The sequence below is a fragment of the Cheilinus undulatus genome, linkage group 19, assembly GCF_018320785.1.
Source record: "Cheilinus undulatus linkage group 19, ASM1832078v1, whole genome shotgun sequence".
Taxonomy (NCBI): domain Eukaryota; kingdom Metazoa; phylum Chordata; class Actinopteri; order Labriformes; family Labridae; genus Cheilinus; species Cheilinus undulatus.
This window is the reverse complement of record NC_054883.1, coordinates 4,317,366-4,335,626: the sequence shown is the minus strand read 5'-3', so window position 1 is coordinate 4,335,626 and position 18,261 is coordinate 4,317,366. Positions and strand designations below refer to the sequence as shown.

Here is an 18,261-nt window from a genome sequence, read left to right as displayed (position 1 = left end):
ACCAGCCACACAACATGTGGTTTGTGAGCAAAGGCCTCAACTGCCATCAGATGTTAAATAAGGGCTATCCAATTATAATTCTGCCTAGTCAGTGCAAGATATTACAAACAGATCACTATCTGCTGTCTAGTAGACAGACTGGCTCATTTCAAGGATGCCTTTTGATAACAGGTATTCTGTTTGCACACTGCAGAATGATGGAGATTTAATGCAATCACACAACTGCTGTTTCCATGGTGGAATAATGGTCTGCAGGGGCTCGATAATCTTGAAATATAAAAATCACTGATGATGGTTTTAGCTGGTAAAAGATAAGAGCACTGTAATGTTACATAGAAATACCCCAATCAGGTCATACTGTGAGGCTCTTAGCTCTTGGATAGTTGGAAGCAAAGCTTAATATTCATATCATTGTTTGGCTCCTAATTAAAAAGTTATTTGGCTTGTCATACCCAAGGGATTTATATATCTGCCCCTCTTGTTTGTCAAAGCACTGATATTGTGCAGATAGATTGGTCTTACCATAGCATGAGCAAGCAGTTTGGAGTAACCACAGATACAAATCTCCACAAATGCTGTGGTGTACATTTTAAATAAGCTTATTTATATAAAAGAAACAAAATAAGAACTTTAAGTTAACAGGTACAGTGCTGTGAAAAAGCATTTGCCCCCTTTCTGATTCTTGATTTCTTTGCATATTGATCACATTTAAATGTTTCAGATCATCAAACCAATTTTAATATCTCACAAAGAAAACCCAAATAAATACAAAAAGCTGTTTCTAAATGATGATTTTATTTATTAAGGGGAAAAAAATCCAAACCTATCTGGCCCTGTGTGAAAAAGTAATTGCCCCCCTTGTTAAATCATGAGTTAACTGTGATTAATCACAGTTCTTGGAAAGCTAAGTTCAGTTTCACTGGCCACACCCAGGCCTGATTACCGCCAGATTTGTTGAATGAAGAAATCACTTAAATAGAAGCTGTCAGAAAAAATGAAGTAGGTCAAGATCTCAGAAAGAAACGCGAAATGCTACGATCCGAAGAAATTCAAGAACAAATGAGAAACAAAGTGACTGAAATCTATCGGTCTGGAAAAGGTTACAAAGACATTTCCAAGTCTTTGGGACTCCAGTGAACCACAGTCAGAGCCATTATCCACAAATGGAGAAAACTGGGAACAGTGGTGAACCTTCCCAGGAGTGGTCGGCCAACCAAAATGACTCCAAGAGTGAAGAAAGAGGGCAAATTCTTTTCTTTCAAAGCACTGTATGTATACTGAGTATCGCCTTATCAAATGTGAAGGAGTGGCTAATTGTCAGATAATAGAGAACAGTCGAGGAAAGGAGAGTTACTCTGAATTGAATCAGGAATAAATCAGAGCCACAGCTTAGTTAACTATAAGATAAAATTACCAGGAGGCAACTTAATCTGATGGAACTTCTGGTTAACTGGTGAATACTGTTAAACTTGTTCCTCATTTGCTCCCTCATAAATAATCATGAACTTACACGACTAATTAGTAGTTCCTCTTTTGTCCCTCATTTATTCCAGTAGAACCGAGCAGAAGCTCCTGTAATCGATCTATAAAGGGAAATTCTGTAGTTTAACACTCTGATGAGGAGTTCCTCAGCGTCTATCCATTATGCTATAATGAACTGTTGTCATATAAATTCACATTTACATTAGTTAGCACAGTTAACTACTGGTTAACCACTAGTGTGAGAACAGACCTGGCATAATTATTGCACAAAGAAGGAACAAATGACAAACTGTTGGTTAACCACTGACCACTGGGTCCAATGTTTACATGGATACTTGGGAACAAATGAAGAAGAATGAGGAATGTGCTACCTGTTAACCCTTGATGAATGCAAAAAAAAAAGTTTGCCACCAGAGAACAAAAGCAGAACAAACAAAGATCCTACTCCAAAGCCAATTCCAAAAAAGTTAGGGCGCTGTATAGAATGTTAAATCAAACAGAATGAAATAATTTGCATATCTCATAAACCCATTTTACATCCTCAACAGAACACAAACAACTTATCAGAAACTGAGACAGTTCATGAAAAATATTAGCTCATTTTGATTTTGATAGCAACAACAAAAAAGAAGGGACAGGTCCATTTTTACCATTGTGTATCAGCTCTTCTTTAAAGGGATACTTCAACATTTTAGCCATAATCCCTATAGTCTTAGTAATAGGTTTGTTTCCTTTAGTTGTCGGTGCAGCTGTTTCTAGATCTGGGGGGCTGATATGCCAGCTGCTCAGCTAACGCTATGGAGACCTCCGGTATTTCTGGCTATCCCTCATCAAACTCATCAAATAGACAATCCAACAACTCCAAAACGCTCTCATGGACAAGTTGTGACATTCACCAGCAGGACTAAAACAGAGGGGTGTTTAGACATACAAAACACTGGAGTGTTTTTCAGCAACAAACTTTACAGACATGTTTTGGGGACCCCTGAGACCAATATAAAGTTGTCTTAAAGGGGTAAAATATGTGACCTTTGACTGTTGATAAAAAGGAAAAGGCAGCCATTGTTAATAGAGAAAACCTGAGGAATGAAAGATGAATAACTGCTAATTTATTCTTAGTTGATGATGAAAATATTAAAAATATCGGTCAGGGAAAAATAAGAGCTAGATGAAAAACAGATAATTTGTTAGCTATTAGTAACTGTGAAAGCACTAATATAGTTGCAAGGAAACAAAAAGGTGCTGACATTAAAAAAACACATACATTAATCGATAAATAAAAGAGGTGCCTCATATCATTGCATTGTAATATTAACACATACATCAGAAAGGAGTGATAGAAACAGGATAGTAATGTCAACAGATAAACACAGACAGACTGAATGAAGTAGTCTGAGAGTGAGGGGGAAGGATAGGGTGAGCCCACCTGTGTAGGGGGGTCTGACATGCCCCATCAGTCAGGTTAATGACATCTTCCACTTGGTCAATGGAGGACAGCATCAGTTTGACTACCTCAGTAGCACCCTGGGTGCAGGCCAAATGAAGCGGCGTGGACCTGTCATTCTGGATCCAGCAAACATGGAAACATTACGAGGGATGAATAATGAACAAACACAATGAATATTCACAAGCTCTTCAAACATGATTATGTCGGCTCCATGCAGAGACACTGTGACAGACTGAGTTAGACAGAGCAGAACATGAATTAGTATGCAGGCTGGCTTTTCATAGTACTCACTTACACACATACATATTGTACACTTCCCCTGTGTAACATTAGTGGAGTATCTCCTAGACTTAGAGGCTGAACACTGGGGATGTAACACAAGCCCTTAATGAGATAACCAGGACTGGCAGAGGGGGAGGCCAGTGATCGCTCCACTCAGCTCCACTGTGTAAGTGAAGGTAATTTGTATCAATTTAGCCAACCGGAGCCATTACTGTACTCACTACTCCTGCTGCAGCTCTGGCTACTACCCCAGGCCTGGAAGTAACAATCTCTGCCAGATGGTTGTGAGAAGACTGACATGCTCTAACAGTAGAGACCAGGACCCTTTGCCAGGGAAATGCTGAACAGGTGTAGGCAAATAGCATTGAGACCAAAATAAATAATGCAAATATGTCAAAGCTTGCATGTGCAGATGGTTCTTTATTAGCAGAGGATGTAAGCTGTAGCTTCCAGGTGCTAAAATGTCAAGAGTGCTAGGGAAATCAGTGGTAAATAACCAAATGAAGCTCTGGGATTCCTGACAAATTCATCACATTTAGACATTTGCATAGGGGCTTTTTTTTGTTTATCTCTCAATCCACCTGGCTGTTGACTGATATGTCGCACATGAAATACATGTCTCTGAGAAAAGGCTTCCCTTTCAGGGATTCAAGAGCAGCCAGTGGTTAGCAAGGAACGATTTAAGATTGGGCAAGACTTGAGAAGCGGCTATAATCAGGTCCAAAGTGAAGCCAAATTTCCCTTTCCACATGTCTCCAGTATTAACATCATCATCTGTTTCTAGTGACCACAGTTTTCCATAAACAATAAGAGGCTAGAATAAAACTTCTGCAACTAAGCATCAACAACATTCATTGCTAAAGTTGAAACCTTGGCATTAGAGCAGATTGTTAGCAAAATGTTAACTGTCTATGGACAAAAGTATTTGGCCACACCTGTTAATTATTGAATCCAGGTGTTTCAATTAGACCCATTGCCACAGGTGTTTAAAATCAGGCCCTGGGCATGCACTCGATAGTGATACTAAGTGGGTCGTTTTGAAGTCAGTGACTTCAAGTGCCACGTTTGCAAACTGTGATATTTTATCCCGCCTGGATTTTCCTCAGTCAGTTGTGAGTGATATTAGAAAGTGGAAGCATTTAGGAACAACAGCAGCTCAGCTACGAAAGCAGACCAATCACAGAGTGGGTCAATGACTGCTAAGGGTGGGTAACTGTTGGCAACGATCTGCTGACTCCATAGCTGAAGAGGCCTGAGCTTCCCCTGGCACTAACGTTAGCACAAAAACGGTGTGATGGGAGTTTCATGGAATTGGTCTCTATGGCTGAGCAGCTTCATAACAAACCTCACATGCCATGGATGGAGTGCTGTAAAGCACACCACCACTGGACTGTGGAGCAGTGAATAATGGCTTTGAGCAATGGGTTTGGCAGATGGGAGAATGTTTCCTGCATTGTGCTAACTGTGAAGGCTGGGTCCAAGAGGGATAACAGAATGGGGCTGTTTTCAGGGTCTGGGCTGGGCCCCTTATCTCCACTGAAGGCCAGTCTTAACATTTTGGACAATGCTATGCTTCCAACTGTATGGCAACAGTTTAGGGAAGGCCTTATCTATTCCAACATGACTGTGCCCGTGCACAAAGCAAAGACTATAAAGACATGGTATGATGAGTTTGGTGTGGAAGAACTTGACTGCTCTGACCTCAACCCCACTGAGCATATTTGTGATGAACTGGGATGGAGAGCCAGGCTTTCTCATCCAGGCTGACCTCGTTAATGCTCTACAGAATGACTGGACTCAAATTCCCACAGAAACACTCCAAAATGTGGTGGAAAGCCTTCTAAGAAGAGCAGATGCTGTTGTATGTTACTGTTATGTCAGTACAGCTGAAAACATTTTCATGCTCATGCTCTCCATACCTTTATTCTGACAAACAATGAAACCTGCTGATAATTGGCTGGCCAAAACTCCTTGAACTACAAACACAGACTCACAGAAACCTGTATGATTCCATGTGTACAGATATTTTTTATATCCATTCCTTGAAGTCAAGACGTCAACGATCTCCGAATTCACTGGCTTTGGAGGTTAAAATGTACAGTCAAGCATTACTGCACCATTTTTTACTTTAAAGTTTGTACATCATAGTTTATAGTTGAATAACCAACTTTAGTGAATTGAAATGGGTGAAAATGAAACGACTTTGACCTGAGTGTCGGTCTCACTCTATGATTATACGCATCAATAAAGGGCTACAAAGTTGTACAGCAGTGTGAATTTTGTCGACTAAAACTTTCGACAGCCTTTAATTCCATGACAAAAACTAGACAAAGATTACAAAAAAAAAGGTCTGTGATGGCTAAAACTGACAAAAAGTAAATTTAGTTTTCATCAAGATGACTAAAACTAGACTAAAATGTAATGTAGGTTTTTGTCGGACATTCTAAATCAATGATATTTCTCTACTGGTAGGAAATCTGTCAAAAACAATGCAGCTGTATCTATTCTGACTCTCAGCTGTAGAAAGCAGGGACCCCAGGTTTGGCAGAAAGCACAGAACACACTCTCATGATCTGGTACCAGATTTAGGCAAGAGAATAAATGCTTGGACTGAAAGTAAAGACTAAAATGTGAGGACTTTTTATGGATTAAAACTAAACTAAGACTAAAAAGGGCTGAAATTAGTAAAATGGGACTAAAACTAAAAGTCATTTCGTCTAAAGACTAAATCTAGTATTAAAAATAGCTGCCAAAATTAACACTGTTGTACAGCATTGCCAAAGGATTATAGCACTGATCATCAACTGGCGGCCTGAGGGCCATATCAGGCCCCCCAAAGCTTCCTGTCTGGCCCTCAGAAGATCAGTAAATTCAGAAAAAAAGAAGAAAAGAAGATGTTGGGGTTTTAGGGTTATCTTTTGGCTAAAAATGTCTGCAGCTGTTAAATCCATACCAAAAATAGTTATATATTAAAAGCTGATGACATGACATTTGATCTGTTTTTAGCAAATATCAAAAAAGGGTTAGGACTGGCAGAAGCGTTGTAAAAAATACCAAATAAAGTGTTGAAAATGGGTTAGAGAGTGTCAAAATGGGTGATAAGTGTCAAAGTGGGGTTGTGGAGTTTCACAAATGGACAAAAATGGAAGGAAAAGAGGTTCAAATGTGGCAAAAAAAATGGTAAAAGAGGAAAAAAAGGGGCAAAAGGCATAAAAATTGGTTTAAGCAGAAAAATGGTGCAAAAAATAATGAAAATGTGTTAAAAAGGGGCAAAATAGCTAAAAAGTTGCAAAAACTGGATAAAAGAGTGGCATGTGGGGATAAAACATGCAGGAAAAGTGGTTCAAAAGAGGGGAAAGAATGGCAAATAGTTGGTTAGAAAGGTAAAAATGGACAGAAAGTATTTAAAAATGGGGTACAAGTGGCAAAAGTATAGCAAAAATAGTCAGGCAAAGAAAAAGTGGCAAAAATTGGTTTTAAAGAGGCAAAAAATGAGTTACTGGTGCAACTGCTACTGGGGAGGCCCCATTCACTGGGATTTTCAGCCAACTCTGTGGGCGGGCCGTCTCCTTCTGTTATAGATAATATGGATAGATCCTACAGGCAATGCCTAAAAATGTCCTGCATTTTAAAAGAAATAAAATACTAACACGATAATATGTGAATCAGATCAAAATATCTATCTTATGTATGTTTATTTGAAAGTCCGGCCCCCAGAGTCTCTGTCAGGACTACATCTGGCCCTCGTGTTAATGTACTTGATGACCCCTGGACTACAGGATGCATTCCAGCTTGCACTCTAACCCTAGAACATCCTGGTGCCTATGCATCGATTCTTTAGTATAAAAAGTCGTCCCAAATCGAACCACAACCCACAGACTCCTTCTTTAATCAACCAAAGAGCACAGAAAAGCTATCTGAAAACACTCTTCTGTATACAAATAAAGAAAGCTGGCACCTTCTGAGAACACTCTTCCTCCTACACATGAAATATGTTTTAATGTGCAGAATCTGGTTATAGAGACGTAGATGTCAGTACCTGTTGTTGGTCAATTTTTGCTCCCATACTGATGCAGAGTTGGATGGTTTCAGTGTTCCCCCCACGTACGGCCAGATGGAGGGGGCTACTCCTCGACTTGTCTAAGTAGTTGATATGACCTTCAATTTGGTGGCCAGTCTTCTCACCTGCCAGCACAAGATTACATCAACAGTTTAACACAACACACTTGGTGTAGTAAGCAACATTTTCAGCATCAATATAGTAGATATCCTGAATATCATTAGATAAAATAAGAGGTTGGATCCCTCTGGGTTTGTTGTTCTCAGCTCTGTGTTCACATTAGGATGGGAAGCGACTTTCTTTGGTTTGTTAATGTGTCTTTTGGAGCAGTGGTTCCCAACCTGGGGTCCGGGAACCCTTAGGGGGTGGGGGTAAAGATCTCAGGGGGGTCGTGGGACCCTGTCTGCTCTGTTGTTGTCAAAATTAGATGTACATAAAAATATATTTTTAACCATTATTAGAATAATAATAAGATGAGAGAGTCTGTTGATCTTTGTGCAAAATATTGGAATTTCTTTTTTTTTTTTTAAGATTGTAAAGTCATGTATTTACGAAAAATCAATCTCCAATTTTTAGAATTTAAAAAGTCAGAAATTTACAAGAAAAGAAATGGAATTTCAAAGTTGAAAATGTCTTTAATTTTGACGACTTTAACTTTACAACGGTGCAAGGTAAAACATTTACGGGAAGCCAAACTGAAAACTGTATGAAATTTCAATTTTTCGACATTATAGTCTCAGTAATTCTATCTTTTGGTTCAAATACATTTACAACTCTAATGGCCCTTTAAACTTGAGAATTTTGTTTTTTTTTCCTCTTTTCTTTTCTAGAGAGGCCCTATCTATTATAAACCATTATAATAATAGATAGTTTATTCATGGATCTTTTGTCAGGGATAAGTTTATTAAGGCCTATTATGTTGGGATTTTGTCATTCAAGGGGGGCTTAGCTTCTCTCTGATATGAGTAGGGGGACCCTAAGGATAAAAGACTGACTTAGAGGATCTAAACATATTTCATTCATGAGTTTTTCAAGCAGATTCCATCTATCCATTTTCTTTAACGCTTATCCCATTGGGGGTCACGGGGGGCTGGAGCCTATCTCAGCTGTCATTGGGTGAGAGGCAGGGTACACCCTGGACTGGTCAATCACTGGGCTGACATATAGAGGCAGACAACCAGGTATGCTCACATTCACACCTATGCCCAATTTAGAGTCCCCAGTTAACCCACTGAGCATGTCTACCAGGAGAGAACCCACGTGTGCACAGGGAGAACATGCAAACTCCGCACAGAGTCAGGAATCTGGGAATTGAACTAGGAACCTTCTAACTGTGAGGCAACAGTGCTAACCCCTGCGCTGCTGTGCAGCCTCTAGCAGATTCCTCCATCTCCAAATGTTAGCACTGCCTCTGCATGAGGAGAGATGGTCCTTCATCTAGGATGCTGTGTCCAGGAGCAAAATAGGTGTGTGTCTCAAGAAAAACCAACTGACTTCCCAAACAAAGACGGAGTGTCATCTAAAGTCCTTCAAAGATATAAAAACAGAATCTATGCATGCATATCTGAATCCAGAGTGCAACATCTACTAAAAATCTCTCTGATAGCTGCATTTTATTCTTCTCTGCTCATGAAAGAGGTTTCCCAGCTCACTAGTCTGTGCTCTTTGAAAGCTGAAAAGCTCCAGGTAATTTAATCATCATGTTCTTTTCGAACCTTCCTCCTCTGACCTCATTATGAAGGCGTTCATAATGTACCCGTGTCTATTCACAGTGGGCTCCACACTAATTCCCTAGCTGAGCAATCCCAGAAAACTCCTAAACATTTAGTGCTTTGACTAAACGGTCCTCCAACAACACAACATTTACCAAACAGACCTCCCACTGTGGATAAACACGCTGTCAGTCTGCAGCATCTGGCCTGTGTACGGAGGCTTTTCTGCTCCCTTGCTGCTGAGGGGATTGTTCTTGTTATCTATCAGAGTGATGTGCTGTGTGGCCTTGTTATAACTTCTTCATTTTTGTCAGCACTCTCATTTTCTTTTATGACAGATGCTTCCTGTTGTCATACCGGCCTTCAGGATCACCTCCATGGCTTTTTTTGATCCTGCAAAGGCAGCAGCGTGGACGGGGAAATGGCCGAGCTTGTTCTGCTGGCAGAGGCGCGCTCCATGCGCTATCTTTGACAGAGAGGAGAATGAATGGAGAGAAAGACAAACAGAGACAATTCTTTGTCAGAGACAAAGCTGCCACCATAAAGAACAGCTACATAATCTCTCCTGTACAGCTGGACAGCTCTCCTATACAGGTAGGCAGAGAGAATACATGAGCGTGAATGCATCACTTCTGTACAAACCAATATGCTGAGAGCCTCGCAGTTATTGATGGAGCAGGCCAGAATCAACGGGGTGTTCCCAAGGTCTCCCTGCAGATTACAGTCTGTGGCGTTGTAGGTCAGCAGCAGCTGTGGGGAGATAAAAACTTTCACAGTCCATCCACTTTCTGTCCTCAGCTCTCTTTTACATACACCCCTGTGTCCTCCTTTATCCCCCACACACTGTTTCTGAGTCAGTTTGTGGAAAACAGCCAAACACCACGGGACGACAGGACAAGGTCTTCCCAAGTAGACAGTCCAGTCAGGTTTTTGTTGTCTGATATGTAAAGAGCTGTCAGTTCACTTTGGAGTAAAGTTGTTACTTGAAGTGACAAGTTCATGCACTGATAAAGATGTGATGTGATAATACCTTTGTTATTATTTTATCCCTTTATAACACTGCTATCTTTCATTTATAAGGAAACAAATGTAGTAAAATAAGAACTAAAGCACGATTTGAAAGGCATCAAAAAACCATGTAGGTTAGAAGATGGACAATATGGACAAAAAAAATTACAGATTCCTTCCCAAATTTCCATAAAAATGCCGGAAAATGTCTTAAAAAAAAAAAAAAGAAATCTCCCTAAACATCCAAGCAAATTTTCTGGATAGCCTTGAACCTGCCAAAAAACAAATTGATAAATTAATTTTTAAAAAAGCAAGTATCCCCCAAAACCTGCATGAATGATACAAACTTATTCCCAAAATTTACAATGAAAATGCTTTAAAATTCCCAAGCAACTTCCCTCAAATGTCCAAATAAATTCCCTTCTTTTACTCTGAAAATCCCTGATAGCTTTACAGCAAATTCTTCCCATATTTTAAGTAGATCACAAACGCTTCAGTGGAATTTATAAAAGAATATCTCAAAACTTCTAAAAACCAGAAATTCTTATTAAATTGTTGGAAAGCCAAACTGTAACATCCTTGTATGTACATGCAGGGGCTTAGGAGGTTAAGACAGGGGTATTCATATACAGTCATGGATGAAAGTATTGTCACCCCTGGTATTTTTCCAGAAAATGCACCATTTCTCCCAGAAATTGTTGCAGTTGTATATGTTTTGGTATAAACATGTTTATTTCCTTTATGTGCATTTGAATAACACAAAAAAAGAAGAAAAAAGCCAATATTGACATAATTTTACACAAAACTCAAAAATTGGGCTGGACAAAATTACTGGCACCCTTTTAAAACTGTGGGTAAATCATTTTATTTCAAACATGTGATGCTCATTTAAACTCACCTGAGGCAGTAACAGGTGCTGGCAATCTAGAAATCACACCTGAAGCCAGTTAGAATGTCTAAAAGTTGACTCAGCATTTGTGTTGTGTGCCTGTGTGTGTCACACCAAGCATGGAGAAGAGAAAGAAGAGCCCAGAATTGTCTGAGGACTTAAGAAGCAAAATTATGGAAAAATATGAACAATTTCAAGGTTACAAGACCATCTCCAGAGAGCTAGAAATTCCTTTGTCCACTGTGTGTAATATAATCAAGAAGTTTATAACCCATGGAGCTGTGGCTAATCTCCCTAAACGTGGACGGAAGAGAAAAATGGACAAAAGAATGCAACGCAGGATAGTTGGAATGGTGGATAAACATCGTCAGTCAACTTCCACACAAATTCAGGCTGTCCTGCAGACTCAGGGTGCAAAAGTGTCAGCTGGGACCATACGTGGTCATCTGAATGAGATGAAGCGCTATGGCAGGAGACCGAGGACAACCCCACTGCTGACAAAGAGACATAAAAAAGCCAGACTGGAGTTTGCAAAAATGTACCTGAGTAAGCCTCAATCCTTCTCGGGAACATTTTGTGGACAGATGAGACTAAGGTAGAGCTTTTCATAAAAGCAGGTCATCCTACTGTTTACAGAAAACAGAATGAGGCCTACAAAGAAAAGACCACAGTACCTACAGTCAAACATACCACTGAACACCTATAGAGAGATCTTAAAACTGCTGTTGCAAGAAGGCACCCTTCAAATCTGAGAGACCTGGAGCAGTCTGCATAGAAGAGCGGTTCAAAATTCCAGTTGAGAGGTGTAAGAAGCTTGTCGATGGTTATAAGAAGAAATTGGTTTCAGTTAAATTTTTCCAAGGGTGTGCAACCAAATTTTAAGTTGAGGGTGCCAATAATTTTGTCCGGCCAATTTTTTGAGTTTTGTGTAAAATTATGTAGATTTTGTCTTTTTTTTTCAGATTCTTTGTGTTGTTCCAATGAACATAAAGACAATAAACACATGTATACCAAAACTATTTGTAATTGCAACAATTTCTGGGAGAAATGGTGTATTTTCTGGAAAATTTCAGGTGTGCCAATACTTTTGTCCATGACTGTATATCTGTTTATTCTTTCATTTATTTTTTCCTCTGTTCAGGTAAGTTCAAAAACAGAGTGTAGAAATGGATGAATGAAGTAAATTCTAAAAAATAAATCTTAACCTAAAAGGTTAGCCTCCAGTAAAACTTCTTCACTCTACTCTTAAGTTCTTGTACAATCCCTAAAATTAAGGTGCAAATTTTTAGTCTAGATTTTTTAAAGACTGTTATAAAGATTATTAGGTATTGCTTTCCTGTCTTTGAAAATGTGAAATGTTACAGTGTGTTCCATTTATGTCTGATCTTTGTAAGACAAAAACCCTGGATAAAATCCACCTCATATGAATTATTTCAGGACAGTTTCTGTGTCCCTCACCTCCACCAGGCCGTTGTGTCCCAGGCTGACAGCCAGATGCAGAGGGGACAGGAGGGCCGTGTTCAGGATGTTGGGGTCGACCCCCAGCTCCAGCAGAGCCCTGCAGCTCTCTGTCCTGTTCTTCTCCACTGCCCAGTGCAGCGGCATGTTGCCCTGGTCATCACAGCTGTTCCTCTCTGGGAAGAATATAAAAATGCATGCATATGCACACAAAAGCATGTAGATAGCATTGCATTTGTAATGTCATGATCAAACAGTCGTCTTTATAGAGCTATTTATATGTTGATCCACAATGCATTTATTCTACCAACGCCAGAGTGCGACATGTGATAGATGACAGAGGCGTGCCTACCTGGTGCGTCGATGACATTGGTGATGAAGTGGATGAGGTTGATGTAGCCCCCTGCGGCAGCGTGATGAAGCGGACTGGCTCCTAATTCATCTTTCTCCTTCAGAACCTCTGGGCTCTTCCTGACCAGGTTCTCCAGAAGGGCCAGGTCGCCCTTCTCGGCCAACTAGACAGTCACGTAGAATGTCATGTGATAGAGCGTCATCAGATTTTACAGCAGATGTTAGATTTACAGCCTCAAACGCTGTTTTTGCCTTGTTCTGCTGCAATAGCACACAGGATGTAATGTCTGTTCATTCCTGGCTATAGCAATCAGAGGCTAGCACCTCTAACTTATGTAAGATTATTATACAATATGACAGTTCCCTTAAGGTCTCTTCAGCTCTTTATTATGACCTCAGGTTACACAAGGTGGGGATTACAGCTTGGGTGTTGCATAAGCTGGAGGCCTCATCCTAAAATTCTTATTTTAGACTTTAACGGTTGAAAAACACATCTTTATTGATACACCTCCTTTCAAAGGAGTCTCTGTTTACTATTTCGTTTGGTGTCAGCCTCACCTCAAATACGTTAAGGCTTGCCAGGGCTGGATCTTCATCCTCTATCACATACGTATAACAACTGGTTTGCCGGGCCACCTCCCTGCTGAAGTTCATCACTCAGGTGGCACTCAGTGGAGATGGACCGTGAGTTCCCACATGAAGGGTGACGGCAAAGGATGGAGAGATCTGTACGCAGGCGGCAACACACAAAAAAGAGGAAGAAAATCCACCATATTTTAAAGGAAGTCACATAACTTGGTTCATAAATCCTGCATTACAAGCTGAAGGATTTTAAAGATAACGCCCTAAGCTACTGTACGCCGCTCTGTTCACGAGGGGATACAGATGACTTTGTCTTTACCCGGAAGGGCATTCACATCTGCCGAGTGTTTGGAGGTTGAAGCCCCTCTGTTGAAGAAAGCAATTATCTGCGTCGCAGCTGGGGGGGGGGGGGGGGGGCTTGTTCGAGTCGGTCCCAGGTGTCCTCAGGCGATCCTGTGCGAGCGAGATTGGGAAAAGACCTTGTAATTGTTATACCGCACGTGGGACGACTCACATCGAAAGGCCAAATAAGAGATGAATTCTCTTTGGGATTCCCTCAACCTCACAGAGCACCTCTCATTCTGTTTGTAATGTGACTGCTTAAGTTGATTTTTCAGCTCATAATAGCGACAAACTCGACCCAGTTACTCCTGAAATTTACTATTTTTCATGTTTGTTTAAGCAATATCTTACAGCTCAGTCAACCAGGATGGAGGTCCTTGGGAGGCTCAATCCTGTGCCGGCTCCTTTAAGGTAAGCAGTATGACTCTCCTGAGATAAGAAATCAATAATTAACTCTAACCTCTGTGAGCTGTGGTCAACGTGGAGATCAATTTAATTCACTTCTCCACAGGCAGCCCTGCAGATTACTAATAGATTTCTCTGACCAGTGAATAAAGCAAAAGAATCATAAAGTAAAGGTGTAGCTCTTATTCGGACGTGGGCTCTCTCTCTCTGGGGGATAAGAGCGATAACATTACAGAATGAGGAACATAGCTGCACACATAGACTACAGGCTGGTACATACAGTATGGTACAGAAAGAAGGCTAAAGAAGGACCACTGTAGTACAAGTGAGGACTCCCATTCTGGAAATCAGCAGGGGTGTTTAGACTGCAGAACCCTTACAGACTAAAGTGATCAGATTTCTGAAGTGAAACCTGTAAATGTGTCCGGTATGGTGGACGAAAACCTGTAAATACTCCCTTACGCTCTTATTCTGAGACTGTATTGTGTTAACAATTTATTAATAGTAGAAATACTGAATCTAAAAAACCAATAATCAGATAAACAAGGCTAGGTGAAAACCTTGTATTTGGCTGACTGCAACTATCTGTGATGCCTGATTACCCACGGCGATGAAATCGGCAGGGGGTTATGTAAAGGGTTTCGTGTCTTTGTTTGTTTGTTTGTTTGTTTGCATTTGTACAAGATAACTTGAGAACAGAAAGTCGTTTCTTCACCAAACTTTCAGGGAATATTGGGATAGTGACAGGGAAGAATCAGTTAGATTTTGGTGATGATCCGTGTACCCGTTCGTTTTTTCTCGGGCTTTGAAATTTTGAACACCATAGTAATCAATGGGAGCGTGAGTTCCTCGGTGGCGCTGCTTAGGCGTGGGTCTGCTGCCTCAGACGGCCATTCTAGTTCATTTATGGGGTGTGTAATTGTGCTGTCCCTTATGTGTCTAGGTTGAGAAAAGAAGGATCCAAAAAGTTTAAAACATACAGTGCCGTGAAAAAGTATTGGCCCCTTTCTGATTCCTGATATTTTTTGCATATTTATCACGCTTAAATGTATCAGATCATCAAATCAATTTTAATATCTCACAAAGACAACCAAAGTAAATACAAAATGCTGTTTTTAAGTGATAATTTTATTCATTAAGGGGATAAAAATCCAAGCCTATCTGGCCCTGTGTGAAAACGTAATTGCTCGTAATAACTGGTTGTTCCACCCTGGGCAGCAATAACCAAAATCAAGCGTTTACGATAACTGGTGATGAGTCTTTTGCATCGCTGTGGAGGAATTTTGGTCCACTCCTCTTCACAGAATTGTTTTGACAGCCATACTGGAGTAACCTTACACGCCAGATGGATTTGTTTCACACATCCTTCTGGAAAACCTTCGATATAGAGTGGTGCAGGAATGAGTCCTTAAATGCTGAAGTAAGTTAGCATTTTAGCACTTCCGGTTCCCTCGTCTAAATGTCTGTGGGATTTTTTTAAAGTTTTCGGTTAAATGCCTGAAATAAGGTCTGTGATGAACACAAGCTCAAGAGAGTTTAACATTTTATACTACAACATAAAATACATCTGAAACGTGCCCCACCTTTGAATTGTGCATGTTTTCGCATCTTAATAAAAGATAATAATAATAACAGACAGCTAACAAGGACTACAGCGCATTATACGTCATCATTCGAAGCGTGGAAACTGAGCCTGCTGTTCAGTTGTATCCGTGTGTGATGACCTTAAATTCAGTTGGCCGTGTTGATGTTCAATATAGCATGACGTTGGCTTTTGACTTCGCCAGTTGGATAAACGAACCAAATATGATTCTTATATTATCAATTTGTGAAGATTATCTCTATGAACAAAACGTTTAAGTTTCATAAACTTTTATTGGACACAGATCTTATTTTCAGCAATAATCCAAAAACCCATTGAAAAATCCCATAGGCTCAATGCCGAGGGAACCCATGCAACACAAACTTCCAGGTTTGCCTACAAAATTACGTCATGACTGCACCAATCTATACAGCGTTTGGGGAAGGACAGAGCCATTGAAAAAAAAAAACTGGAGGGTGATTGGATGAACGTTCTGTCTGTCACAACTTTAAAGGCCAATCACAGCAACAAAACACGTGACGTAGCCGCTACAGACAAGTAAACTCCATAGAGAGCTGCGTAGCACGAACCATGGCGACTGTAGACATGTCAGTGTACAACTTTTGTCTTTTTTTTAACAGAAAACAACTCACTGCTGTTCTTTGTTCTTCTTTTAATGAATAATTGAAATAATAATATAATACATAACACTGCTTTGTCAAAATATTTCCCACATAAATGAGACTCTAAATGGAGCATGGGGACAATAAACAATCCATAAAACTGACAGAATTACAACATTTTATAAAATCTTTTGTATCAAAGCTATGTTACACAACTGAGTATTTATAAGGAATTTATTACTACTGGTTACTTAAGTTTATATATCTACATTCACTTCTCTCTCTCTCTGCTTTTTTTCCTTTACACATCTGATCGGTTAAAAGTCGTACAAATTGACTCAAACACAGCGTAGAAGGAGAAAACATCCTCCTGTTATTCTGTGCTTTTTGGTGCGAAGAGGGAATACATCACTACAGAAGATGTACTAAACCTCTTCTCTGCCAAGACAAGCTTTCGGTGTTGCTCTCTGCTCTGGTTTTAACAAGAACAGCGGTCAAGTTCCGATTAAACGGGCGCTGTCCTACAGCAACATCCCAGCTTACGCTAACACAGCAGCAGGCCTCGTATGTACCGGACACAGCCAACGATTGGAAACACATACCAAAGCAGACCGGGAGTAGAGCAAGATAACATTTTTTCTGTCATGGAAAGCTTTCAGTGTTGCTCTATGTTCTTATTTTGATAAAGAAGCGTGTCCAGTTCAGGCCAAACCTGCTGCAGCTAAGTCCATGCTAATCAGTCTGCTAGCAGGCCTTGTATACTACCACTCACACAACTAACCTTTTCCCCCTGAACTATCACACACTCATGCTGAGGCAGGTCAGCAGAAGAGTGAAAACATCTTCTGGACCCTCTGCAGCAGTTTCTGTTTGTGAACATTGGTTAGGGGTGGCTGAATAGTAGGTTTATGCACGACTGCAAGCCTCTGGAGGATCGTACACCTTCCTCATTATGCCTTCATTTGCACAAACCCGTCTGTGCTCTGAATCAGCCACAAATTTCTACACAGTACGATGATCACGCTTAAGTTTTAGTAAAATATCTCGTGTTTTCATACCTTGTCCAGGGCATGGCACTATTTGAGGCTTTTCAGCAGCAGAGATCCTTTTTCTTTCCCATTTTGCTGAAAACTGTGGCCTGCTTAATAATGTGGAACATCCTTCTTCAGTAGTTTTCCTTTAATTGAGCTCACCTGGCAAACCAATGACCACAGGTGACTGAGATTGATTTCAGTGATCCAGAGAGCTCTGAGACACAACACCATCCATGAGTTTAACTGAAAAACAAAAAACTGAATGTTTCTGACACTAAAATCAAATTTGCCTAATAATTTGGAATGCGGTGTAGTGCGCCATCAAAAATGGACAAAATTGCCCTGTATGGCACATGTCCAGTAGTGGAGAAGATTCAGTAAATTGCCATATATACCTGTAGTTCATTTTCACTGATGTGCTCCCTTGTGGAACATTTTGAAATAAATGGTTAAATCATTAATTAATAAATAATTGAATAATATTTCATTTGCACTCCCTTGCATACAGCTGGTGCCTTTTTAGCATTTTTGCCCCTGCCCCTCAAAAATCTTGAGTCCAGCTCTAGGATATTTTACTTACTCAAGAGCTGGTTTTACATTTTCATGAGGGCGTTTTTGGCACTCACCAGAATGTTCTAGGAGAGCATAAAAACCTCCAGCTAACAAAGATGGTGAAACTCTGTACAACTCATCCTATAACCAACCAAAGCTAATGTTTCCATAATTATCTTTAAGTATTTAAGATCCTTTTATACTCTGCTCCAGCCTTCACTCAAGTCCAGAGGGTTTAAAAGATGGGTTATTAAAATGATTAGAGACAAAGAAAAGTTATTAAATTATGAATTAGACTTGCAGGAAATGTCTTTTCTTAATAAACTGAGATACAAAAGAGACATTAAAGATGATAGATGATAGCTGTCCTTCTGTTCAGCCATGTTTTGATCCATCAAAGTTCAAAACTGCAATAATTTATATTAACCCGCAGATCCTACCATGTCCATTTT

General features: G+C 40.1%; 1 protein-coding gene across 1 annotated transcript in view; it reads right to left on the bottom strand.

Annotated features, from left to right (window-relative positions):
• Positions 1-13,343, bottom strand: part of trpa1b (transient receptor potential cation channel, subfamily A, member 1b) — a 38,977-nt gene extending 25,634 nt beyond the window's left edge. The window contains exons 1-7 of the mRNA XM_041814677.1: positions 13,248-13,343; positions 12,691-12,853; positions 12,339-12,514; positions 9,626-9,733; positions 9,341-9,449; positions 7,251-7,396; positions 2,909-3,045 (exon numbers count right to left, since the gene is read on the bottom strand). Coding sequence (XP_041670611.1) covers positions 2,909-3,045; positions 7,251-7,396; positions 9,341-9,449; positions 9,626-9,733; positions 12,339-12,514; positions 12,691-12,853; positions 13,248-13,343 — 935 coding nt within the window. The remainder of the gene's footprint in view (positions 1-2,908; positions 3,046-7,250; positions 7,397-9,340; positions 9,450-9,625; positions 9,734-12,338; positions 12,515-12,690; positions 12,854-13,247) is intronic.
• Between the last annotated feature and the right edge of the window lie 4,918 nt (positions 13,344-18,261).